The following is a 26,852-nucleotide window of genomic DNA, read 5'->3' on the forward strand; positions in this document are numbered from 1 at the left end:
ACCCAGAACGGGGTTGTGACTCAGCAGCGATGTGGTCATTTTTCCACTCTTACATCAGGCAGCCTGGGAATCTGGATCAGCCTCTTGAAATACACCATCTCTCTGGCTCTGTTGAAGAAGTTCTTCTGGCTGTGCAAAGAAAAACACACAAGGCACAACATATATGCACATTACGCACAGTCTGACCAGTCAGCAATTCCAGTTGTGGTCAGCTTCCCAAGTGATGTGCGGGGCAGACCGTATCACCAAGTCAAATATAACCAAATATGCACAATCTGGTAATGTGTAGAACAAGGCGGAAAACCCTTCTAGTCTGATAGGAAGAACCAGTGTGTGGAAGATTGGATATGGCTCATCGTAAAAATATTCACACCTTGTTGAGAACAAGTTGCTTTTTAATACACTTATCCTGTTTAAGTCAGTCATGAGCAGTAATGTTCCTGCTTTTATACATTCACAAATTGTTTATAGTAATTCTGTTCATGATCACAACACTAGAGGTTCTTGTAATGGGCAGCTTGTTTTACCAGGTCCAAAAACCAATGCTCTAAAGAGATCCTTTATATATAGATCATTACACCTTTGGAATAATCTACCTCACTACATCCGCTGCACTCATAGTAAATTATCTTTTAAAAAGAATCTGAGACTCCATTTGATGCCCTGAAGTGTTTTTGTTTTATTGGCTGTTTTATTATTTTGTTCTTGTTTTATTGGCTGTTTTATTTTACTTGTTCTTTTGTACTTCCTATAGTAATTTTTAAGAAATTACATTTTTGGAAATTTTTATATTTGTAACTGTTTTTTACTGTATGTTTTTAATGTGGACCCCAGGAAGACTAGCTGTTTGCCATGGCAACAGCTAATGGGGATCCTTAATAAAATTACAAAAATTACGAAAATTTTTGATTCCTCCCCCCACAGATTTGATCACAGTACAACCTCACAATATTGCATTTTATGTGATAAACCAACACAATTCTGTGTATACTTGTGAGGGGAAGGGCAACCTTTAAAAAACTGGAGACTACCAGTCTCTGGTTCTGTTATTTTAAGGGTCACAAGTTTGGGAACCCCTGGTTTATCACACAAAATCCCAATAAAAATATATTGTTTGTGGCTGTAACGTGAATAAAACAGAAACTTTGGAGCATTCACTGACCTGGTAAACTGCTCACGGAAACGGTCACGGTGTCCTTGTAGAGTGTCAGGAGGCAGGCCTGAAATCATTATGCAGTTTTAGGTACGCAGAATTACTGATGCGGTTGACATGCTTCAGGGACCAGGTGTGTGTTTTTGCAGCGCAGTAGGCGTTCTTACAGGCATGCAGCTTGAAAAGCAGCTTGACGTTAAAGTGGTAGAGCTGGCTGCAGTCCTGGATGACCTGGATGAGCGGAGCCAGGCGACACTGGCCCGATGTGAGGCTGGTGACCGCGATCGAGGAGTTCAGCTGGCGCAACACTGTGGGAAGAAAACAAAGAGACATACGAACCACATTTAAGCGTCATTCATGTCAACAGTCAGTTATCTGGCATATGACCATTCCTTGTTCAATATTTGAAGCACTGTTTGAAAACTGGACTCAGTTAAAATAACGTAACCCATCTCTGTCATTTTCCCGCTGCTAAGCCAGCAGCAGCATTAAGTTCCCTTCAAAATAAAAGCACTTCCTGTTCCGTTCATTCAGAAGTTTAACACTCATGTCTTTACTTGCACTCATTAATTACATTGTAATTTATACCCTAATGCCTGAATATCATCATTACTTAGAACTGAGAACAAATGGGTTAAAAATGTATTTAGAAAATCATTTCACAATATTAAAAAAATCCTCCAGCTTAGTGTGAGGAAAAGAAAACCATCCAAACCTTATTTGGTGGAATATATAGTGAATGAGAGAACCAAATGAAGACAGGGATAAACTGGGGTTAAATTGGTCTTTACTGCCAAGTCTCCCTCTCTCAATTATGACATTCCTGATTAAATAAAGGTTTAATAATAAAAATAATAAAAGGTAAAACAGCGTTTTGGTTGATGCATTAAGAAGTTCAACATTACATTAGATTACTAGTAAATATTACAGTTATATCAATTTTCAAATTTGCAGTCTTTAGCAGATTTGTGGATGGTAAATCAAATGTTAATGGATTAAAAGGTAAACATTAACAAATGTCAAAAGATTAAACAATAATTGTCAAATGTTCATGTGGTAGTTTAGCCGCAAACAAACAGTCTGGATTTGGATTCCTAAACTACAGCGATGCAGCATTAGAGGTGACCCAGATGTTGTAGATTTGATGAGAAAATATTTATTTAAAGGCTTCACTCCAAGTTGTAACACAAGACTTGAATATCTCTGTATTAGGTAAATAATTAAATGTAATTCATTTTTCTGAATTCTGGCACTAACAGACATCCATATAAATTCATCTTGACAGTGGCAACTTGTTTTAACCACTGACAACACCTCTCTGCGCTTATACAGCTCGCATGATAACTTTGTGAACCATGGAAACACTTATTAGGATTTTTAATCCACATGACATTCCAAGCACAGTTGCTAAATTTGTTTCTGGTGTTGTGATACTGGACCCGCACCCTGTAGGTCTGGAACAAACATGTCATTAATGCTAAACAGGAGGAAATCACTTTAATGAGCTCTGACTGCAGGCATTTCCTCATTGGCGAAACAACAAAGTAAAGAGGAATTCTAACCAAAGTGAGTCCCTCAGTCACAGAGTTGTTCCCCGTCTATGTGAAGACATGCAGCCCATCAGCTTCTTACACTAACACGTCTTAATTGAGGCTGATATTTGTGCATAAATAGAGCAGGTCTGCAGGCAGCAGTCCTTGGCTGCAGCTCAGGTTTCCTCTGCCTGAGAAAAAAAAAGGTAGGAGGAGTTTTTGTGTTCACCTGTCTCGGCCAGCTTCAGCTCTACGTCCATGTAATCGAACATCTCCACTGTGAGCTGGAACCTGCGGGACAGAAGGCGATATCTTTGTCACACAGACAGGAGGCCCCACTAAGGCACAATGAAGCTCCGACTCTGTAAGATACGGAGGCTAGCCATTATGGAAACTCACACATTATTAATGTCCGTCCCCGCAGCGCGCTCCAGCACATCATCGGTCACCTCCAGGTTCGGAGGGATATCCGTATGCTGCACAGACGCAAAGTTCGAGCTTTAGCCAGAGCAGTAAAACAAGGTTGCGGTGCATTACGCATGCGTGGCAGAAATGCATGTACCTTAGCATGAAACACCATCTTTTTGCAGAGCAGCTTGATATACAGAGACACTAGCTGTCCATATTTGTCATGGAGGTGGCTCTGCAAACAACCCGAGTGGGGAAACAATCAATCAACAAAACCTTTAAAAGCTTTTAGATAAGATTAAAATAAAGATGCTGGGACTCACCCATACTTTCCCAGTTTCAGCTAGAGAATCGTAATGTCGCATGCAGTCTTGAAGAACCTGCAGAGGTTGAATAAACAGCTTACCTCCCATACTAGAGGGCACTTTAAAACATATCATGACTCTCTACAAGAAAACATTGAAAATATTAGACAGGAAACCGCTTCATTTTTAGTATTGTAATGAAGTACAAGTAAGTATAATATTTTAGATTTGGAAAGCTATCAAACTTTTTTAGAGGTATGTCTTGATGAATGTTTAATGTTTTGTGGTGCCTGCCTTAGGACAGCAGATGCAATTTCGCTATTGTGCCAATCCTGGCACATTTATTCTGAAGTTTTCCTGGTTTGTTCATTAATATGCATTGTCCTAATTCAATAAATAAAAAACTAATATTGCGCTGAGCAGCAATCAAATTCACTCAGAGATACCGGCTCATTTTTTTATTTTCCACAAAGTTTTTGCATTCAAAGGGATCGAAGGCAGTTTAACAAAGCAGAAAGATCAAAAATGCTTTTGCCTTTACTGCAAATGCCTTAATCTCAAGGACGGAGTTTTCCTGGTTAACAATCAAGTGAAGCGGTGCCGGTTGCCTTACATTGCGGTGGCCGTCCCGCAGGATTTTGTGCAGCACGTGGCAGAACTTCCAGCACAGCAGGGAGCTGGTGCCCAGAGGGAAACCCTGTGAATAGGACCAGAAGGTGAAGGCTCCCTTCTCCCTGTGTGTCCCCAAGATGATTCCTGTTCATGTTGTTAAGGAAAACACAAACTACCACACAACTGATATTTAACAAGCCTGTTAATCAAAACACACTGCGGACAAGGCATTTTTAAACGGTGCTTCTTTACATGAACATTTTTGCATCTTTCTGGCGCTTTCATGTATGCTTTGGACAAAACTACTAACTACTATTATTCAGTCCATCCATCCATTTTCTTATTCGCTTTATCCCTCAAAAACAACCAGTTTTTCTATCTGCAGACTGTCACTGTAAGGAGCGCAGTGAATCCCACTATGGTACCATGAGAATGAAGAGCCATTGCTATGCATTCAGTCAGGGCTGCTGCAGCATCAGAAGTACACAAAACCTCCTTATTTTAAAGGCCTGTAAACATTTATAAGTGGAATGACTTGTTGCTTTAAAAGTTTGACTTAACTGTCATTGAAGGCCACATGAAGACCTTCTGTCAATCTGTGGCTGTAGCTGTGGCTACAATGTAGCTCACCATCATGTGTATGAATGGTTAACTGACTTAATGAGGTGTGTGAGTCTTCGAACTTGATAAGACACAATACAATTGCAGGGCATTTACCATTTGCATCACCAAGTGCAATGCAAAGCATTAAATGCAGTAGTATAAAACATACTTCTACTCTAGAGCAGTGCAGGTGCCGTTCTCTGGAGTGAGAAACCACGACTCTCTGTCAATCCAGTGCACAAGTCTGGGCTTGGTAGTTTCCAGGAAGACAAGACAGCACTTGCCTGTCTGCATTGTGGCTGTTTTTTATTTTACTTATTTTAACACTTTTGTGTTCCTAACTTTGTGGGAATGGCTTCTTCCTGTGCCAACACAACTCAGTGCACAAAGCAAGGCCCACGTGCCTGACTGGATGACGAAGACTGGCCGTGCCTTACCATCCAATATAAGTGACTAACCTAAAAAATAGGCCCGTATAAGAATGGTAAAAAATATATGCTGTAAGTATATTCCTAAACCTTGTGGGAAGTCTTCCCAGCAAGGGTTGCCCAACATCAGATTAAATCTCATGTGCATTTAAAGGCAAGTGACCCAAAACTATTAGCATTAAGATTCTAAAAACAATACAGCTCAGAAAAAAATAACCTTTATCAGAGGGCCTACTTCAGAACAGCTAGTGTAATTCTACCACTAAACAGCAAACAATAATTGAACTCAATTATATGTAAAAATGCTTTGATATTTACTGATTATACCATGGAACCAAAATCAAAATATTGTTGCCTCCCATATAAACTGAGGGCAGTTGCAAGAACTGTTTATTTTGACTTTTTTTTAAGCAGTTTCTTTTGTTTTTAACAACATAAAAAGGAGATAATTACAGTTAGTGCCAACAGCAGTTAATCTAGTCTCCGACCACAACAATTAAATCTCATTGGTTTTCCAACTTGCAACCAAGTACAAGATGTGGCGTCACTCTCAGATCCAAGGTCTGATTTCAGAGTCAAATCGAATGCAGCATTGCTCTTTAGGGGTTGGGATGGGCACTGCAAAAGGTTAAGGCGGCTCATTGTCTAAATAAAACACATCAGTGCATTGGCTCCATTAGCATCTGTGAACAATGGCAGACCGGTTTCCAAATTTCCGACTGCATTGATCGTGCTCTGGACAGGTGCTAAACCTGAGCAACACCCCTGATGCTGCTAAAAGAGAGATTGAAATTAAAAAAGGAGTTTGAGAGAATAAAACCCACAAGAAGGAGCTTTCTGTGAGATCTATGCTTTGTGATCACAACGTCCTCCTCAAACAATGCAAAGTTTACAAAAATGAAGCAGCTTTAAGGATACGTCGTGCATGTTTCTCCTTCACAGGCGTCTCTGTGGAGTTGATGGCTTTGCTGATGCTGCTGAGCTGAAAGGAGAGGAGGTAAATTACATTAGACACCATGCATCTTTAATCTTGACAAACATGTCACATAGTATGTCATCTGTAGTATATTTTGTAACAGCTGCTTTAAGATTTCTGTTGAAGTTTTGTGGCAATAAAAAAAAGACCCAATGAGCAGATTGACATCACTTTACTATCCATAATATGCTCTGAAAAACATTAAATATGTATCAGTATTATGTCCAATTAATATGATTTTTTTCACAAGAACAGATTATGAACAAACAAGTTATGACAAGTAAAGAAAATTAGTCCAGACGAAGATCTATAAATAACTCAAGGAAGAGGAAGAAGTAAAATTTTGTTCCTGCTTATTATAATCAGCTAATCTTAGGCTGATATGAGAACATAGTTGTCCACAGCCAGAAACGGTGCATTAGCAACACAGAGACCACATATCCGGGCCCCCTCTGTGAAACCCGGCAGATGTTGAATATTCAATGGAAACTTCTGCTAAAAGGGGACAAACCCCAAATCAACGGGCGGCGCCTGAAAGTGTCCTACTGATAATGAACCTGAGAGACTCTGCGTCACCGCAAGACTGGAGACGAGCGGCTCTGCGACCGGTCCAGCAGGTAAAACGAGAAGTGCTGAGAAACGAGCAGGAAGGCAGGAACAGCAACACATCAGCAGGATCTGTGTGTCCTCTGGGTCTCAATACAACCCGGGGTGCAGAACAACCACAGCTACAGAAAATAAGGTACTGCAGTGCCTTAGTTCCTCCTATTAAAGCCAAGGGCCTTTTTCTTTTATTATTAAAATTTTGTTTTTCCTTCTTTTTTTTATACCAATACAAGCTCTGAACCAAACAGAAGCTTCAACAGACAGTATACCTAGCTTATATAGGGTCCACGAAACTAAAAAGAATAACAGTAAGGGGGAAAAAAAAAGCATATTTTGGGACATACACCATCTTGCACAAATTAACAAAAGGTAAATATATTTAAATAAATAGAACACATGACGGCAACAGTAGAGAGATAGACAAAAAACGAAAACATAGTCCCAGGCCTTTTAGGAATCTTCCTCCTCATTATTAATCCTTGCTAATATAGTGCTTTTTCAGATCCATGCTGTTCAATTTGATGGGAGTAAAACAAAACCAGTAAATCAATTTATACTGCAGGAATTTCTCTTTAGCCTCTCTTATGTGTGTTTCCTGTGTTGGACAAGATATTTAGCCACTTTTCTTTATACAGGCCACAACCCGGGTCTTTCTGCCACACAATCCCCAGATTTTCACAGACATTTTCTTCTAGTCCATTAGATGTTCTGTAAATACAGCAGTTCTGCTCAATGTGTTGGGGCGAGCCAGACTTTGCATAAACTTGTTCCCACTGTAACTAAAATTTCCCTTTCTGAAATAATCTCTTATTTTTATGTATTTTCTAAGTTATCTTTGTAGTACGAACCAAAAGTTTAGCATAAAAGTAAAAAAAATTATGCACACAACCCATCCACGTAACGACCATTCATTCTGCGTATTCCTTTTGCAAGTCATTGATTCTAACACGCCGTTTTGTTTTTTATTAAATCTGAAGGGCAGTGTTGTACCACAGAGAAGAATATGGCTGTTTAAAACGAGAATCTCCCTCCATACGGTAACGGCTCTGGAGTAAGACATCACTGGGTTTGATAAATACGCCTTATCAGCCATGAGCATTTTAATCCCAGAGCCGAAGAAGGACTCAACTAAATGTTTAGAAACAATCTTATTAAAAAGATGCATTTTTGTTAGTGAGTCCCTCTTGAAACAGAGAATAGCTTTTGTTAATTTTAATGAATTCTTGAGAAACAATAAAAATATTGAGCTGGAATAAGCTGTGCACTTTTACACACCTTGTTTCAGAATACTAAAAAACACAAGTTTACTCAGCTGCAGTGTCACTGTGACACGTCTACAGCATCTAGTTAGTGAAAATATTGCGCTTTGGAAAGCAGACCAAAAGAGGCAAAATATAAATCGACAGAGAACAAGTAAACAGTTACAAAACAGCAAAGGTTTGAATAAATATCGATATTGAATAGTTATTGAAACATCCAAATACATTAACTAAATGGTTTGTAATAATGTATATTGTCATGACTGCATTATCAGCTAAACCCTCTAACACAGATTGGATGGTTAAAAAAAATGGCAGAAAAAAAAAAAAAATCAGTAAAAGTCAAACAGAGGTAGCTTTGTTCTCTTCTAGGATCACACACACACACGAGATTTCAATCATAAACACAACTTCCTGTATCGTTATCACAGTTAGGCTGGACAGGGCAACTATTCTGAACAGCTGGGCCCTTCTCAAAGCTAAATCTTTGTACAAGATCAGACATTCCTGCCTTAATCCATTCCTAAAATGTGATTTATGTCATTCTTACATCAGACTAACAGGGATATCCCAATCTCAAGTATCCATCGAGACATTTTTTTTGTATCATCTGTATTTCCTGACTAGACCCCCGTTGTTGGGTGTACACTCTGCTATTTTATGCCAGGCTTAACCCCCGTTTGCTGTGCATCTGCAACCCTTTTTGACCTGGTTGTCATTCACTATGAAGGACCGACTGAACTGGCTGCTGCAGCTGCACGTCTCTCTGCGTCATGTAAACTGCACTGTACACTTCGCTCAGGCAGCCCGTTGTTACATGGGAAACCAGGGCAGAGAGCTGCCGAAATAATTGTATAAAAAGAAATTGTGATGTTTAAATCAAAGCATTGACTGCTTCTTAAACAATTATCTAAAACTGCGCTGTAATACGCAGCGAGAAATTAAGTCACATCAAAACAGAGAATAAACATGCTAACGCTAGCCTTTAGCGAGCTGCTCGGCATAAAAACATGGCCGGCAGGAGCGTATTAAAGATTGTGGCTGAAGCACATATTTCTTTAGAAATTAAGGCTCCTTTTTTTGACCAAAATTAAAAACAAGAAACTTAGGTCCGGACTTCCCCATTAAATAAATCTGATAAATCATTCTAGTTAACTGAATCACCACTTCTTTGTTCTAATTTCTATCTACATTTTATTCCTACTTGCTTTTATTCTGTTTTAATTTGCTATATTTTAATCATGTAAAGCACTTTGCATTGTCCCTGTACTGAATTGTGCTATATAAATAAATTTGCCTTGCCTTGCCTTACAAACATTACATTTATGTGAATGATTTGACTGTCTCTATTCTCTCTTTCTTTTTATCTAGCTGCTGGTTTAGAAATCTTTCTCGTTGCTAAACCACAGCCTCATATCAGTGGTTAATTCAACAAGTATATAAAAGCGTATTTAACGCATGACATACCTGGGAGTCAACACTCAAATGTATGTACACTTAGCCATTCGAACGTTAATGGTCAGACAGGAGTTAAGAGAGGGGTTACACATTGGGCAAAACAAGACGTATCTGTATATAAGAGCAAACCCCCTCCTCCTCTGCCTCGTTCTGACTCAGATGAACCGTGTGCCCCTCGTTTTACACGGGGGGAGCAAAGAGAGCTAGCGTGGAAGTTTGTGTGACAATGAGGGGTTTGTTTTGGGAGGAAGGCCGACAGCCGGGGTAGAAGATTGGGTTGGATAGGGGGACGCGCTCTGGCACACAGAGCCTGGCACAGAAACCTCAACAGATGGCTGCTGAGCAGCAAGGCTGCAGGGAAGCTCTCAGACTACATTCAGAATGGCTGTTAGGGTAAAAAAAAAGAAAAAGAAAGAAGAAGTGAGAACGGACAGAGGGAAAAAGGACATCAAGTGTGAGTGAAGAACGAAATTGACAGGATACACTGTTAGGAGAATATCAGGACTTCTTTTAGGTGGCTGGAGTTCAACTTTTGTGCTATAATAATAAGGAATGTTACCAGAAGCATGATGAATTCTGATACTAGAGCAGACATCTCTGGTATTTAAGTCGTTCTATTAACAGAATTTCACAATTTAATCATAAAGATGTGGTTTCTAATTAATTACAGCTGCATTGATTAGATTTTTCCAGCCGACACCAATGTCTGGTTTGCCTCGAGGTCCGACCTGCTAATATCTAACACCTATCCCCAATTTTTATTTAACTCAGAATGAGTGGTACCGACCTCCAATAAAAAGTGACTAATTCAAATTTGACTGTTTGATGAAATCGATTATTAATGGGAGCTGCAGATGCCGATTGTGTCGACTGTGTAAGGCATCTGGTTTAAACGATAGTAAATCCCCCTCTCACCGGCGGAGAAAAGAGAGAGAGAGAGAGAGAGACTGGATAAATCCCAGGCCCGCCATACGGTCCGATGCCAGCTAGCATTAGTGTAGTAATACAAACACGCGCGCTTCTGCACTCAAACACCGTAAGCTTCTTTAATGCAAGGAGTCTCTGCTTACCAGGTCATCTCTGTTGTTCAGCAGCGTCTCCATAAGTTTTTGGTTTTAAAGAAAAAGGGGATGAAGTCAAAGCATCAATGCTACACCTCCACTGCTTCACTCTGCCCCAAGCTGAGGGCACTTAATGCAGGACTTTATCTGCTTAATTCAACAGTCAGCTGCAGGGGATCTGCCTGACAAGGTCGCAGACTTCACCCGCTATAAGCTAGGGTTAGAGAGAGCAACCGATCAACCGGGCAGCAAGATGTCCCGGGAGTTATTTCCTGTGAACCAGCACATTGATTCAAAAGGGATCGGACGTCTTTGCCAAGTTAGCTCAGTAACTTTTTGTTACGTTAAATCTTTCCTTTTCAGAGTTGAATCAAGCCGCCCTTCTCTGACAGAAGTGGTTGAACTTCTGCAGCATAAACTCAGGCAATAAACCTGGCCACAGCCCAACAAAAGGTGTCTTGTTCTCCTCATATTAGTATATCAGTCCTAGCTGAGAGGAACCTGCAGTCTACATGTTCATGGAAACTGTGTTTACATTGGTAAAATGCCAGCACATTCACGACACATGGTTGTTTCTCCTACATTTAAGTCCACCCTTTAATTTCTCATGACAGTAACGATATAATAAATAGAACTCAGGAACATTGTATGCTTAAATACATACACCGTGAAGGGAAAAAGTCCAAAACTGTGCTTCCTACAGAAAATTATGCAGGGATGTTTCTTAAGTTGTAACTCTGAAACTCTTCACAGGCAGTATGATGTCTTGTCTGGTTAGGGTTTCTTTTTATGTGCAATTAAATCATATATTGCATTATACTAGGGGTGATGTGATCTAATTAAATGTACATGATATCAGCATTTTAAATGAATGCTATCAGGGACCTTCGTGCCTGATCCCTGTTGTTTTTCTACTGTCTGTAAGTTTAAGTCTACCACACTGATAGTGAGCCATGTGGGTGCCACTTGCATGGATAATATTTTCTAAATCATGTTTTTATGAGCCAAATAATATAAAAGGCTGTATTGCAACACATTATTTTGTTGACCAATTGAACCTGGGTTATCTTCAACAGTTTAACTATTTTTAACCCTTTAAAAATGAATTCCGGTGAAAGAGATATTGCGTTGGCTGCTACAGTTTCCTGTCTGCATCATGCCTGAACAGAGGCGTGAACATTGCTTAAAACGTTGAACCAAATAAATTGGTCTGCTGTATTTCAGATCTACAACTTTTGGAAAACTTTGACCTTGCTACACCACTTTAAATTTATTCTGATTTCTCATTAAAACTGTGATAAAATAAGCTATAAGAACAGCATTTAAAATATATTTTCTAGCATTTTAGTAGCTAGCAAAGCCTTATTTTAGCTCTGAGATTTTCAAAAATTGCCACAATTTCCCACTCTAACGTGTTCCCTAACAATCAGAGGTTGAAAGCTCGACTGGATAAGACGGAGCTTCTTTGGTCTACCCCGTTCAGCCATCTTGTAGTTTACTGAAAGTAATACTCTCTCTCGCTCTGTTGCAGCCTGAATGAACCTCATATGTCTCAAAATACCACAGGAAATACATTTGTGGGTCTTCTGACAAAATTTTTAAACAACTCTGAAACCAAAAACAGGTCCATTTAAGCTTTCCTCCCTCAGTAACAACTCTCAAACTGAAGAATTCTTTAGTCTCAGCGCCAATCAACCCAATTTCAGTCCATAGCCAATTTCTCTGTGACTCTCTCCATTGACCCATAATAGCCACACTGTTCCTAACCCAGGCTGGATAGCTTCCAAAGCACTCTACTGCCGGCTGAGCAAATTAGCGAATGATTATCATGTGAAACTAATAAAATACAGGATATAAAATCTCTTAAATATTTTAGGCTCAAAAGTAAGATTGCACTGTTTTCAGAACATGCACGCTGGTGTATTGTGAGTGAAAATAAAAAGGATGACACGGGCATCTTGAGGACCTGTTGTGTCAATAGAGAGTTGTCAGTGCACATGAATTTAGTGTGGAACGCAAAGCTAAAACTATCGGGCTTTGAACATCCTTCCAATGGGTGCGGGGTTTTAGATTTGTGCACACAAAAAACAACCTAAAGCTGCAGCTTTCTTTGCAAAGACATCCTTTAAGGTTGATGAATGCTGATGAGAAGTCTCTGAACAACAGAAATCTGTGTGCTTTATTAACCACGCCGCACTTCATTCAGCGTCAACTCCCACTCAGTGGCTATGTTTACCCTTTAGGACTCCCATCCCCCCCCCCTCCTCCTTCTCTCCCACATGGAAGCTTGCTCTGGCAACAGGAGCGAGGGAAGGCAAACACCACAGTGCAGATACGCAAACCCAAGCAGGACACGGTGAGAGACGCTTCACCTTGGTACCGGGGTCAAAAGCAAAAGAAGAAACGACAGGAGCGAGAGAACTGAGCGGCGGGGGAGTTTCGGTGACATCAGTGGATGAATCAGCGGCACAAATAATGCGCAACTCTATGAACAGCATACAGCGCACAGGCCTACCAGTTTAATGTAATAGTTACAAAAGGTAAAATCAGCACAGTCTGGAGTTTTTAAACATTAGTTTGCTTGAACAGTGAGAAATCTGACAAGTAATCAAGGCACTCAGTAATCAACCCTTTTATTTTCCTGTTGCCCAGGAACATATAGTCAATTAAGCAGCAGAGACAATTAAACTATAGTTTTCACTCAAAGCGCTTTATTTCTCGCCTTTCTGGAACCAAAGAGACTTGAAGTAACAGATAAACACAACATACCTTATGCAACATGTTTAAGACCATGGAAAACTACCGTTTAAGGAAAACTACCCACTCATTCCACCTGCCATTCTAGTCTGCAACTACAACCATTGTTAAAACTGCTTTAAAAGGGAAAAATGGAGATTTTATGAACACTGCAGTTAAACAATCCCCCACTTCATTTTAAAATTTAAAGACATTGGTGAACATTTCCTAGAGCAAATATCTAGTGGTCATTTCTGTTTTAACACCAGATGGACTAGATTTGACTCTTAAACATCAGTCTGATGGTCCACAGTAGTTTAGCCATGTCAGCAATTTGGCATATTTGTCAGTTCATACACACAGGATCGAGGCTGATTAGTGTTTCCATACCAAAAAAAAACAAAAAAAACCCACCATCACTGACTAAATTCAATGGAAACAATTATTCAAACAGGATGTTCACTTCCTTTACACTGAAAATCAGCTCTGTGACTATTTCAGTTGGCAACCTGGATGGGTAAATAACTCAATAAATATCTGATGATCTTACATGCTGGTCAGCGATTCACCTGCTCCACTTCCTGTGTCTTATAAGCTGGACACCCATTTGCAATAAGGGTACATCGGTCTTGTTTTGAGCTCTGAGTGTGAAATTATTGTGTAATCCATGAGTATACAGGAACCACACAAAACGAAAACTTTCTCCCATCTTTTCAGCAGACAAACAGAGGCATCACTCTGCTTAAAAGCTGACCCAAAGCTGGAGTGCTCACTCACAGCCCACGTTTCAACCACAACCTTAATTGTTTTTGAGGACTTTATGTGACAGACCAACTCAAATGAGTGCAGAATTATGAAGTGGAAAGAGGACGACACACGTTTTCAAACTCCTTTACAAATAAAAATCTGAATAGTGTGGTGTGCATTTAAATTCAGCCCATATGACTGAACACTTAGCCGAATTGTAAAGGCTCCCACTTAATTGCAGGAGTCCATGGACATCCGTGCAGAGTCCACACAGACAGGTAAACGTAGAGCTCAGTTTTTAGAGTCACAATATAAACTGCTCGTGGCAAGACGTCTTCCTATCGAACTGTTTTACATGCGACACCGAGTTTGATACATTGAAATGCTCCAAGCAGGCGGTGGCATCACAGTCCCCCTCTGTGCCACACTGACAGGTGTGCGGAGGGTGCTCACTGGGAAAGAAACGGCTCTACATGCTCAACTAGCTCATCAAACATGTTACCATTCATTCCCCCGCTTTGTCCCACTGGCAGAAAGGGTGGGAAATGCAGGAATTTGTCACAAGAAATGTAGGCAATAGGTGCGCTCGACTATGAAGGGTAAAAACGTCAGCGGAGAGTCAGCGCAGCTCACAGTACGCCCGAGTATGTGGGAGTCTTTAGTCTTCTGTGGTAAATCTCTACCAGCTCTGATGTGGAAACTAAATGCTAGAGAATTAAATGCTGACTCATTCTTCTTTGTGAAATAGCTCAAAGTCAGTCAGCTTGAATGAAGAAGTCAACCTAATGTTTCAAGCAGATTGTGAAATTGGCTTTAGGTTCAGAATATGGGCCATTTTAACATGCATATGCTTTGATCTAACCATCCCATTGTAGCTCTGGCTCTGTATATAGGGTTGTTATCTTGCTGGAAGGTGAACCTCCATCGACTCTTTGCATGCATTTAGCTCCATCTCCCCATCAACTCTGACCAGCTTCCCAGCCCCTGCAGATAAACAGCATCCTCATAGCATGAAGCAGCCATGTTTCACTGTGGGGACAGAGTGTTCAAGGTGAGGTGAGGGGTCCGTTTTTGTCACTAATAGGGCTTTATATCCGGGGTATAGGGTTCAATTTTGTTTTCTTCAGTCCAAATCAACTTCTTACACAAGTTTACAGCGTCACCTTGATGGCTTGTGGCCTTCATGATGCCGGTTCTTCACTAATTTTGTCTAGCGGTCTTCTGAGGCCCATACAAAACAGCTGTAGGCTATTTATTAGATACAATTTCAGACAAGTGGAAACTACTTGTGAGTTTGGATGCATTGTAAGCTGTAGTTATAACGTGACAAAATGTGGAAAACAGGAGGAGTTTAGGAGGTAGAAATAGCTTTGCAAGGCACTACAGATCCAATACAAAGAAGCCTCAAAATGCAAACCAATTAGCGTCTATCAAGATTTCTTTGGTGTAAAAACACTTTAAAAAAGTTCAGCATTTTCTCAGAAAGTTTTACATTTTCCTCCTGAGTCATTGTGTGGACTTGAACTAGACCAACAGGATAGCAAGGTGGCCCTTTACCTAAACCATCATTTAAGATTTAGACATTAATAAAACTCTCCTCCTGATCAGGGTTATTTAAAATATGATTTATTTTGGCCTTTTCTGTTTATAATACATCACTGCAGCTTTTAGAGGAGAGATGATCATCGTTTTTGTCAGCTACCCTTTTGTGAATATCCAACAAGCCACCCTCCTAAAATAAACTTTAGCGTAAATTGGACTTTGTTTGGTTTAAAACCAAAATGTGCTAACGTATTTTCATAAAATGCTGTCAACAAATAATCAAACAATTGAGTCAGCTGTATGACAGGCGTCAAATGGTAGAACAACAGCAGAAGTAGGAGGGGGTGGGAACAGCGAAACACCAGCTGAAAACGGCTCCAACCAGCTTTTGTTATCCTACAAAAAAAAAAAACAGAAGCTCCAACGATAAAAACTGACCTCGCTCAGCTAAAACGGCTGCAATCAGGTGAAGCTGACAGGCAGAGACAGGCAAACAAATTTTCCTCATTCACCTGTGTAACAAGTTTTGATCACATTCACAAACGAAGTCTTTGATTACACAACAACCAAACGTGTTGTATGAAACATGTTTTTAGACTAAAAACCTTATAAAAAACTATAATGTGCATAGTTGATGGTTGTATACAGTTATTTCCTGGGGCCAGCCTTTCTTTCATCCAAACACCACACCCCCTCCTCTCTGCATGTGCTTCAAAGGCAAATAAAACATTGACAGGAGTGTTCGCCCAGCAGAGCAATGGCTCAGCCTAGATCTGACTCCAAAATACGGGAGGATCTGAACACCTGGGGAGCTGCACCGCCGCTTGTTTTGTCACTGATCCTCATCCGTTTCTCACGTTCCTGCCTCACGCTGGGGAGTACATTACACGGCAGTTCCCAGTACGACTTAATTGTTAAAGAAATACACCATTAAAGCTGGAGTTTAAACTAAATACACCTGTTTTAAAGAGAAATATCGGGATACACTTTTTTTACCTCAACTTACTTATAAGAGTTAAATCTATGAAGGAAGCTTTGAGAAAGGAGCGAGAGGACGAGATGTGTGTAATGGAGGAAAGGTGGTCAAACAGGAAGGACTGGATTCAGAGAGGAATGAATGGCGTGACTACACAGAGCTGCGGCTGACTTTCAGTCTCATTTGACGACAAAGTTAAACAAATTTAACTCAAAAACAAATTCACAGATACCGTCCACTAAATAATTATTTAACACAGTTTAACCCAAATCTTGAACTACTCCCTTTTTTTTTTTTTTTTTGCATATGTACGTCATGATACAACACTTTGGCTCAATCTGTGCCGGTATCTTAAAGACAAACCCAATGTGAATAAAACTTTGTGTTGTTCAACGCCGGCTAATATAGTGAACATTTTCCATATTACATATCAGAAAATGTTTTAATCATATACATACATTTTCTCAAAAAGAAGCCAGTTTTTGATTGTTTTGCAGTTAATTCCTATATCATGTGTACTATTGGTCCCATTAACAAGCAAACACTGAAACAAAGTTACCTCTTAATTTGAATATATAAATGCGTATAGTCCCCCTGTGATTACTGATTTAGATTGTTTATTTTTGTGTTCTTATCTTGATTTTTAACATTATATTACTGCATAGAGAATTTTTTTTTAATTGGTTCAGCAAAAGTCTTTAGAAATTACTTTTAGTCTCTTTGCTAAAAAGATCTAAATTAAGATAAAATTATTATCAGACATCTCACAGTCAGGGCCGTCCTCAGAAAGTTCTCTAAGGGTTGGGCTGATGGGGGCCACTGATAATATTAGGCTGATTTAACAAAACCCAGGAGAATTTCGGTGGTCTATTATGCTTTAATCAGAACGTTTTAGACTTTAAAAATGCAGCTGTCAGGATTAGCTATTAGATGCTTGAGACTAAATATCCATTTACAATTCACAGTGACACAAGACTAAATTCTACTTTTTCTAGTATAGTCACGCCAAACTGTATCTAATGCCATTGTTATTATAAATTTAAGGAACAAATTAAATGTTTAAAATCCATAACACCAGTTTATCCACGTACCCATAAAAACATAATCCTGGATATCGAAGGTACCAAAACTGATTTGTGAGTTTTTAAGAATCTTCAAGCTTTTCTTTTTGCTTTAACTTTTATAACTCTTCCAGGAAGGAATGAACACCATGAAAACTCTTCCTTTCTGAAGGTGCATGCGGCCATCTTGAACCTTTTGGGTGAAAAAAAAAAAAAAAGCAGTTTCTCTCTGCAGTACTTATGCCGGGTTCACACGGCACAATAATTAGCCTGATTGTTCACCCAATCTTCCCCTTCCCACAATCTTTTGGAAGCCCCGATAATCGGGATGGCCCCTTAAGATAGCCTGTCGTGTGCGGTGTTAGGAGTGATCTAGTCTGCTCAGAAGGACGTCGGAACCGCTACAACCTCAAATCGAGAGTATTAACCATGCTGGATTGTCTTAGCTAGATATTCTAGCATGTGTGGTGTTCCCCGAGCACAAACGAGCACGCCGCCTGTTAAATGTCACTCCTTTAAGGAACACCTTTTTCTTGTAATGTTTTTTCTCAGTTAAAATCAGGCCACATACTATTGCCATTGTTCTACCTCGTAGGCCGTGTTTATTTATTCTCAAGTCACGTTTGGTCTTGAGAGATTTTGCGAGACTTTCCATCTGACACCTGAAACTTCATGAGTGAGATAAATCTGTTTGTGTATGGTGCCTGTTGTTTGACCGTACATCGCACACAATACGAGATAACATGTTATAGATAAGTTTTTTCTTTTTACTGTCACATGAGTGGTCTGGCAGATTTTCAAAATCAGCCGACATTTTTAAAATCTCGCCGCATGACCGAGGCATAAGATCCTCAACCAGAGGGCAAAAGACAAGTAAATGACTCTGTACAGCAGGATTTTGAGTCAAGTGTCAACTTGGTTAAAAGAAGAAGAAAGACAGAGAAAAATATGTAAATAAAAAAAAATCTGATTTGGAATTATAAGGTTAGAAGCAAAATGCCATGAAAGAGAATAATATGATGTAAGAATAAATAAATGTTGCACCTTACTTAAACATGTACTTTCCTATGTTACATTCATATTTATTTAGTTTTTTTTTTAAAGTATGCATATTGGACTGAGTGGGGCATGAACAAATTTATTAAAGATGGTAAATGCCACCCGCCTCCCCCCTTTGGAGCCGCCACTGCACATAATTTATTTAGGAGACTTTGCCTACTAAAAGAAAACACATTTGGGCTAAACCAGCTCTGGAACCTCAATGACGACACCTATAAGTTGTTCCACAACAATAAACTGAGGTGATTCGGCTGTAAATTAAAGTGATAAAGCTGTTCGAGGCCTTTCGGAACACCTGAGTTTTCTCATTAAAGCTTTCACTTCTGCCTTAATTCGCCGGCTGTAAATGTGGCCTATGCGGCAAACACCCGCAGCAGGCCGGCTTCCCCGCTCCACGGCCCGGGCGCATGAAGCCGTCCACTCTCCCCGTGTCCGTGGGTGACATTTACCTGCTGCTTGTCAAAGTGGTCCCTCTCCGCTCCGAGGTGATGCTCGGTCCTCTTGCTCTTCACCCGCGTATGAATGCTGTTCATCCTTGAGCCCGTAACGAGGACGCTTTCACCGAGAAGAAGGAGCGTCTCTCCGCCGCTGTGCGAACCGACCAAAGGAGCTCAGAGCGCCGGGGTTTCCTCTGCTGTCCGCGCCGAGCGTCAGGGACATCTCCGGGCTGCTGATGCGCCGCGGATGAGCGAAGCAGGAAAAGCAAACGCCAGGGTGTTTTTTTTTTTTTTTTTTTTTTTTTTTTTTTTTTGCATTACGTGGACGGATCCACCCACAAAAGGTGGGGGGGAGTCACCATCATCATCATCGTGTCCTCCAGCGAGCAGATCCACCTACAGGCAGGTTGTTTTCAGATCAGCTTTTACTCACTGGCTACTCCCGTGTGAGTTGGAGCATTTGTTCTCTGTCCGTGGGGCTTCCTCGTCTGTGTTCATGGACGCCATTTCAGATTAATCAAAATGCACCGGGATTAATGCGTGATTCTCTTTTAATCCTGAGACTACATCTGGGTAAAAAAAAAAAAAAAAAAAAAAAAAAAAAAAACCTCTACAAGTGGTGACATAATCAAAGGAAATGAAATGTCAAATGATGTGGGTGGACTGATGTGACACTTTCCATGGCGCATGTGACAGGAGGCTTTTATTAAAAACCATCATCTGGCACTTGATATTAAATTAAGATCCACTTACAGTGGCGCATGCGTGTTGAAATGAGAACAGAGGCATTTTTGGGATACTTAAACAGTGGATTTAGCCCAGAAAGGCTTATGTTTTCATATGGAGAATTATCAATTAAACACATGCAGGGTAAATGATTACAACAAATGTTCTTCCTTGCAAACCAGGATTTAGGCTGTTAGACTTTGAATATGACATTATGGCACATGGATACGCTATAATCTACGCTATTGACTTTGGAAAGTGCCTTGAGATGACATGTTTCATGAATTGGCGCTATATTAAATAAAATTAAATTAAATCAAATAGAATGAATCTAAACCATGCCATTCTACCTCTGGGCTCCTGGCAGTATGTTCAAAGCTGTTTTTCTACTGGAAGGTGAACCTCCAGCATAGATTTTCTTTCTCGCTTGAACTCCATCCACCTTCCCATCAACTCTGACCAGCTTCCGTGTCTCTGCTGAAGAAAATCATCCTGACACTTCCACCATGCTTTACAGTGTAGATGGTGTTTACCGTTAGCCTCCTCCATGCTTTGTGTCTTACACGCAGGCCAAAACAGTTAAGCCAGTCTGCATGGAGAAAATCTATAAACCACAACTTGAAAACTTTGCCACAAGTTCTTAATTGCTACATATGAAAATGCTTTGATCTAAAACATTTCCACCATAGCTTTGCCGGTATATTTTGGGCCAAGAGCAAAGCAACAGAGAAGAGCTAAAATGGCCAGAACTTGTGTAGTTTGCTGATCAAGATGAGACATTCGTTTCCTAATATGCAACAGTTACCTTTCTTTTTTAATGGTACATGCACTTGTCATTTGTACAACACTGAAATACAGTTTTGTGTATTTCAAGTATGGAGCTGAAGGAGCAGGAGAGGCAAAGAAAATAGCAGAGGCCCAAGTATTGAACCCTGCAGGACTCCAGATGCAGTGGAACGTCAGAGGGTTGCCTACAAAGTAAGGCTGCGCAATATATCGTCATCACGTTATCAGTGTGTGCCATATCTATATTGCAACGACTGTTTGGAGTGCAACAGTTGGCATATACCAAGTGTTATGACCTTTTCATTTAAATGCTAATCTAATATTCAGCCAGTTAAACGGAGTCTCACGGCAACCGATGCTCACACCGAAGAGCAATGACGTTGCCCGAAAGGCCAAGAGTCCCAGAGTGTTGGGAGTAGAGATAAGAGGAGAAAGGAAAAACAAAAGACATTTATCCAAACTGATGTCGTCGTCGTCACAGAGCACGCCCCACTGTGTGGGACGCAGCTGTTAAACCGAGGAGGACCAGGATCGCACGGTCGTCTGTAGCCAGGAGGATGTCATTAAAAGCCCTCAACAACTAAACAGCTGTGCTATTTGGAGACTTACAAAAATTGAGTTTTGGTCATCATGCGTTAGGCTACCATAAGATGAGTTTCCTGTTTTAAGTTTTGTTCTCTGCTGTTTAGATTTTCCTGTTCGTCCTGACTATTCTGTGGCCTTCCTTTGATTTCCTCTATGCCACTGTGCTTCTTCATTGTCAAACCAAACAGGCTGTGTGATATGTGGAAAAACCTGATTATGAGTGCTAATCTTAGACTTTTTACTGTCCCAGAACGCCAGCTGTAGAGTTTAGAGACAAACCAGGCAATTAAATCAAAGAACAACGCTGAGGCTTCTGGTCATTCGTCCTCTCAAGCTGTAAACCAACACCACTGGTCTGGCAGCAGTTTGTAAAAGGAAAGCTGTATTTTTCATTTACATTATATAGCTCTCCAAGTTGTCAGACCGGACTTTCTCGTCTTGTTCTGTCGTGCTGGGTGGAGCTGCAACCTTGTAGTTTTTGTTCACAGGTATGGAAGTGAAGGAAACACAACGGCTGGTGGGATGAGAGGAGGTGGACACAAAAGGGACATGCTGTCGGTCAGGCGGGCCAAACCGGCCCGTTCACATTTTTCCGCCCCTGTCTGCACAAACATTACAAAGAGGAATCCAATCCTGTGAGGCAGAATGAGCCACATCCATGGATGAACAGCCCATAGAGATGTGTGATACATGCAAGGAATGTGGCTTACGTTACGGTGGGTGAATGAAGTCACGCAAGCATTGCTTTTTTTTAAAGCTTTGAGGAGGACTGTGGAGTGAAAGGTGGAAAGTTTACCTGTTTTCACTTTTCATCCTTTTTGCTTATGTGCTCCGGTTGTCTGCTGCTGTTGGGATATTTTAAAAAACGTAACCCTCCGGGGTTCTTGGACACCTATAAAGTGTTTTTTAATAAAGGTTTTGTGTTGAAACCAATGGCACACAATTTTACCAGGTTGTGTATTTTGGGGTGAATCTGATGTGTCCATGCTTTTGTGTGCCTTTAAACTTAACAGAGCAACCTGTGGCCCTGCAGCATTTTTTGGGCCATTGACCTGCATTGAAAATGCGTGTTTCTGAACACACTTCTATTGAAATGTGAATCTGTTTCTATATATTCTAATGAAAGCATTTTTAAAAAATCCTTTAAAAACGTCAGAAATGTGATTTCAATTAGGTCAGAAGTGTCCTAACGTTTCATCATGTGGGCCAAAATTATCAAGTCAAAAGGACTCGAGAGCCCGAAAACATAAGTAGTAGAAAACTAGAATTACCAAAAAATAGAAATATTTGGAATTGCTTTTGCTCCACAGAATATGATTATGCAATAATTTATTTAGCCTTGCAGCAAAAAGGTCCTGGGTTTGGATTGTTTCTATGCGAGTATGAATCTGAAAGCTGTGAGTCCAAAATATTGTTAATACAACTCTAATTTCTACGACTACAAGTGTTCAATGCTGTGGGCAGCAGTTCAAGATGTCCATAACTTAGTTTTGTTTTGTCATTATTTGCTTTGAAGATATTTGCAATTTAATTTGCACAAGCTGAATCTTAGTTTCATATATCTAAAAATAGACTGAGTTATTTTGAATAATGAGGTAATTTTAGATGTCCTTAATAAGAATGCTGACTAGTTAAACCAAAAGGCAAGCTATCTCAAGTTTACTTTATGAGTAGTGATGATTTAACTGTTGATATCTGAACTATATGTTTCAGGTAGTCAGTAAGTGTTTGCTGATTTGCTGAATTGGAGCTACAATACAAATTAATGGTAAATCATACATTGTTTATACGAGACAGAATGTAAGAGATACACAAGAAGAGGAAGGACTCAGAAGAAAGAAATAAGACCAGAGAGGATTTGAGAGATTTTTTTCATGCGATCTTCCTGAAGGGCGAGGAGCAAGGTAAGACGGTCTTGTGCGTGCACAGTTATTCAAAAGGAACTTGGGGAAACTTCCGGAAAAATCGCAGAGCCTAGCTTTAACATGAACCAACAGGAATCTGTCAGACAGATAAGATTTAAACCACCCTATTGCTTTTCCCTTAATCCCTACAGTAAGTCTTTCTGTGAGAATATTGTGATATCCTGTCTCAAATGCAGCACTGAGATCTAACAGAACAAGTACAGACACAAGTCCATTATCTGAGGCCATAAGAATATCATTAGTGACCTTCACCAGAGCTGTTTTGGTGCTATGATGAGCTCTGAAGCCTGAAACTCTTCAAATAGGTCATTACTTTGTAAATGTTCACATAGTCGATTAGCAACTACTTTCTCAAGCGTTTTAGATAGGAAAAAAAGATTAGATAAAAGTCTCCACAATCAGGGGTCTCCATTGTCATATTTTGCACCTCATAATGCAACGCACATTATCAATGTGTTTCTAATTGATAACATCCCTCCTGCAAGTAACACAGGCCAACATTTTTCTCTGGCAGGTCTCAGATGCATGCAGCAAATTTAAGTGTGTATGTTTAGCGCTTCATTTATTGGGCCACGGAGCACAAATTCTTTGACTCTTTTTGGGGGCATCAGCCACCTCTACATTGTGAGCTGTCTCCTAGCAAATTATGAAAATGGCCCACTGGTAAAAGATTGGGCAAAGAAACCTGAGGGCTGAGTAGCACTAAATTTTTAACCCCTTGAGATCTGAGAATTTCAGTCCAAATAAGCTTTTTGACATCTAAAAACAGGCTTAAAAATATTAATTTTACTAGAAACATATGTTCCTTTCTCTTGATAGATCTGTACATGTATTTTACCCAGAGTAATAAGAAGAAACATGTTTGATAGAGAATAGTAAGTTTTCAGTTTTCAAGTGTCAACTTTGAACTAAAATGTACACATAATAGGAAATAAATAAAGTGTATATTTGAATTTTGTATCAACCTTTAAGCAGTTTTGTCAGAGTGCCTTGTATTTGTTTGCAAATAATTTCGGCTTTTGAATGATACCTTATTAAAATGCTTGTTATGTGAATTCCTGTATCATTCTTCATTTGTTATTTTTTAAAAATATATTTACTATGATATGGTAGCATCCAGTCAATACCATGAAGGCCAGAACTGATGGTTAAATGATAATTTATTAAAGCCATCCGTGTCATCAACCAACATAAGAGCTAAACAGGAGCAAATAATGATTGCAAAGGTTTTACCATCTATTGTTGTGCATTTACGTTGATTTCTTTCCATTAACACAGCCCTTTCCATTAACACAGCCAGTCGTATCTTTTCCCATTCATATTTCAAGTTACTCAAACATACATTAATCCCAGTTACAAACCTTGTTCCCTTTTGGACTAAAGCTCAACTTGAGTTGTTTTTGTTCCAACATCCTTTCCCGGTGTTGCTGTTAATCCTTTGTGATATTTTTAAAATATTTTCTTCCGTCGCATGTCTAGCCAAATTGCATTAAGTTACCAAAATAAAAGCATGTAAACTTAATCCATAATTACAAGAAACAGAAGTACCTTACTAACTTTACACTCCCAACAAAGTATTTTCCGTTGGACATTTAGATAGATAAAACTTAACAAACATGCTCTAACTGTAGTTGCACTATGTCAATACTCAATACGCCTTCCTACCACTTTGAGCACATTGTCCAAGAAAACATCCAAGTTGTGCATTTTTATTGTTCTTTGAGAGCTGTTTGCCTTTGCTTAGTGTATCTATTTCATTTTGATAAATTTATCTTTGTAGATCTCTGATAATCACAGTTTCTGCATTTTGTATTTCTGTCATAGTGGTGAGTGTGTTTCACTTGTCTTTTAAGAACATCTGCACAAAGGCTCTGCATCTGCCCCAGGCAGACTCTGGGGAAAGTGCGGATAGGAAAACATGTGAGAAGGGATCGCAGTCGCCCAGCCAGCTGGGATAAGAAAACTCAGATCTGATGTGACTAAATCTTTTTAAAATTTAGTCACATTTCTCCATTTAGCATTATGTTTGAGTTAATGACAAATTAGATGCTATTTTTACTCCTCTCATAGCTATCGAAAATATGTTATTTAGACTTTTCTTATATGTACTTTTCTTGCTACATGTGTGAGATATGTGAACAAGAGCCGATGCGTCCACCGGACCCTCAGAGATGCATGCAGGATCTGAGGCGTCCTCTGGACCCCATTGATGAAAACTGGATCTGTAGTGTCCTCCGGACCCTCCATGACGTGAAGTGGATCTGAGGCGTCCTCTGGACCCTCCATGACAAAAACTGGATCTGTGGTGACTTTTGGACTCCCAGGGATGAGAACTGGATCTGAGGTGCTCTCCAAATCCACAGTAGCAAAAACAGAAAGGACCTGCTGATCCATTGTGGCAGGACCAGACATTACCTGCTAAACCCTGGTGGCTGGAACTGGGATGACATGCTGGCCCACAGCATCTGGCTAAGAGGTGACAGGCTGACCCCTAGTGGCAGAGTTCAGGGTAGCAGGACCTGTGGGATGACTTTCTCTTACACTTACACAGTGAGGCTTCTGGCTCTTCCTCGTGGATCTGAAGCACTCAGTCCTAATAGTGACCTTTCCAGCCTGCTTGTTTGAAAGTGAAATTGATACTGAGTTTAGGAAAATAGATTGCACAAACTACTAAAACACTTAATGACATTAACATATCACTTAGCTGTAGATAGCTAGAGAAGAAACGGTGTTTAATCATTGACTTTGAGCCAACTTCGGCTAGTATAGGGGATAGTATGTTTTTTTTCTTTGTTTTTTTAAGAAGCTGGACACATACAACTCAAACCCTTTTTCTTTTTTGGATGTCTTAGAGATGGTATGAATAATCACAATTACATTGTTTACTGTGATCGTTGGTAGATCTGCAGCAATCGGATAAAAAAAAAAGGCATGGTTGATACGCTTGTTGTCTGAGCACCAGATGTTCATACACTATTGTCAAAACCTGAAGATCAGGAACAAAAGTATATATAGGCCATTAACCTGTTCACCTGTTGTCATGATCTGAAGAGACTCCCGCGCCCACATCAGTGCCCAGATTTCCTGCCAACCTCCAAGGTTCCTGCACCTCAGCCAGCCCGAACTCTTGATCCATACAGGACAGCCTCTGGGGCATCTTCCAAAGCTCCCTCCACCCACCCTGTTCAATTTGTTTTTTGTTTTTTTCTGAACTCTTTGGGGCGTCTGGTATCCTTTCCCAGGGTTTTGCTGCCCCTGTCCCAACTTCTTCAAAATGTGTCACAATATCCAGGTGTATGTGTTTTGGCTTGTTTTTTTAGTTTCTGAAAGAGCTTTCTTCAGTTAATTATCATTAAGTGTTTTTTCTAATACTGTTATTTTAGTTTTCTTGTGGATTAGTTAGTTGATTATGTACTAATTCATTCCATGCACATTGTTTTATTTCCTGTGCTTCCCTCCAGTTCATTGTTCCCTCTCTCCCTTGGCTCTCTGCCCTCATATTTTTCCGCTGCTCCTTTCACTTGTCTTCTGCCTCAATTCCCCACCCTGCCCCACTGTACACTGGCTCCAACCATATACCCTTAATCAGTGTGCGATTTGCAAAAATTGCACACTGATTAAGGGTACTGAAAAAAATCAGGGGGGGGGGATCATTTCAAGTGTTTTATAAATTAACATAACAACAAGGTTATGTGGCCTGCATGCTGTCTGGCTCGAGACAGCATGCAACCTGTCCTGGGCGGGAGGGTGGAGAAATCGGCTGCTGCTGCTTCTTGTCTTGTGACGCTGCCTGCAAATCTTCATCATCCACCAAAAGTTTGTCCTGTAACATTACCAGGGCTGTTTGTCCCGTCATCTACTCTTGACCTTT

The 26,852-nt window shown here is 40.1% G+C and overlaps 1 protein-coding gene across 1 annotated transcript in view; it reads right to left on the minus strand.

Moving 5' to 3' along the window:
- hip1rb (huntingtin interacting protein 1 related b) overlaps positions 1-19,243 on the minus strand; it is a 31,606-nt gene extending 12,363 nt beyond the window's left edge. Inside the window, exons 1-10 of the mRNA XM_012863398.3 lie at positions 18,972-19,243; positions 5,960-6,023; positions 4,012-4,154; positions 3,417-3,473; positions 3,248-3,328; positions 3,085-3,161; positions 2,915-2,976; positions 1,321-1,461; positions 1,163-1,220; positions 54-129 (exon numbers count right to left, since the gene is read on the minus strand). Coding sequence (XP_012718852.2) covers positions 54-129; positions 1,163-1,220; positions 1,321-1,461; positions 2,915-2,976; positions 3,085-3,161; positions 3,248-3,328; positions 3,417-3,473; positions 4,012-4,154; positions 5,960-6,023; positions 18,972-19,055 — 843 coding nt within the window. The 5' untranslated portion in view covers positions 19,056-19,243. The remainder of the gene's footprint in view (positions 1-53; positions 130-1,162; positions 1,221-1,320; positions 1,462-2,914; positions 2,977-3,084; positions 3,162-3,247; positions 3,329-3,416; positions 3,474-4,011; positions 4,155-5,959; positions 6,024-18,971) is intronic.
- Between the last annotated feature and the right edge of the window lie 7,609 nt (positions 19,244-26,852).

The sequence above is a fragment of the Fundulus heteroclitus genome, chromosome 12 (assembly GCF_011125445.2).
Source record: "Fundulus heteroclitus isolate FHET01 chromosome 12, MU-UCD_Fhet_4.1, whole genome shotgun sequence".
Lineage (NCBI taxonomy): Eukaryota > Metazoa > Chordata > Actinopteri > Cyprinodontiformes > Fundulidae > Fundulus > Fundulus heteroclitus.